At 34.1% G+C, this 1,001-nt stretch overlaps 1 protein-coding gene across 1 annotated transcript in view; it reads right to left on the bottom strand.

Moving 5' to 3' along the window:
- Nucleotides 1-326: 326 nt before the first annotated feature.
- Nucleotides 327-1,001, bottom strand: part of LOC145291231 (cobalamin trafficking protein CblD-like) — a 65,193-nt gene continuing 64,518 nt past the window's right edge. The window contains exon 8 of the mRNA XM_080136828.1: nucleotides 327-756. Coding sequence (XP_079992954.1) covers nucleotides 559-756 — 198 coding nt within the window. The 3' untranslated portion in view covers nucleotides 327-558. The remainder of the gene's footprint in view (nucleotides 757-1,001) is intronic.

Raw genomic sequence — 1,001 nt, forward strand, 5'->3', positions numbered from 1 at the left:
GCTCAGAGAAAGATAAAATCTGTGCAGAAAAAGACATTAAGAGTATGGTCATATTGAAAGAATGGATGAAAGTTCTTGCGTTAGTGGATGTAGAACAGTTGAGGTAACAAGGTCAGCTGATAGGAGAAGGCCAAAAAAATATTTTTTTAAATGAGAGTAATTGATAAGAATGGCTTTGTGAAAAAAAAAAAGATAAAGACCTGGCCAGAGATAGATTAGTTTAGAAGTCAATTTCATGTACGCATCATCACACTGTGTATACACGCCCTTGGTTGACAGCGGTAACGCTCTGAAAATGTCTTGTCAGAATAGAGGGAAAGCAAAGAGAAAATTCATAATCTTTATTACAGCAAAAATTTTACACCTCGTTTAAATCGAGAGCGAGAAAATAAATTGAAAACAATTGTTTGCTCCTTCATTTTCCACCGGCTATTTGAGAGAAACGGAACTTTAAGGAATCAAATATTTCCAATGCGGAAGAAAGAGGAAGCCATCACTGAGAATGCTGATCTTTCGTTAATGCTAAAAAAGTTCTTGAGTGCCTAGTAACTGACACAACTACTTTGGTTTTACCATCGTCTCTAGGACTGTGAGGGAAAGGGGGGCATTGGTAAAAAGGCAACCCACATAAGTGTGTGTGCCCCATTTGTGGTGTTTGATCACTTTGCAGCAACCAAGATCTTCAATTTCAAAGCCAAGTTTACTATATTGGTTATCCGTTTCGATAAATGAAGTATTGGTGGATCTGCCAAAGTACTGCAAAGTAGAAAAAAAAACAACAATGCAATAAATATCATTAGGTAACAACAAAAAAAAACAAAACAACAACAATGCAATATCTTTGGATAACAACAAAAAACAACAATGCAATATCATTAGATAACAACAAAAAACAAAAACAACAATGCAATAGCATTAGATAACAACAAAAACAAAAACAACAATGCAATAGCATTAGATAATACAAAGAAAAAAAAAAAGACTGGTAAATTTTTTAGATG

Source organism: Euprymna scolopes, chromosome 12 (genome assembly GCF_053919585.1).
Source record: "Euprymna scolopes isolate OS-2025 chromosome 12, ASM5391958v1, whole genome shotgun sequence".
NCBI classification, from domain to species: domain Eukaryota; kingdom Metazoa; phylum Mollusca; class Cephalopoda; order Sepiida; family Sepiolidae; genus Euprymna; species Euprymna scolopes.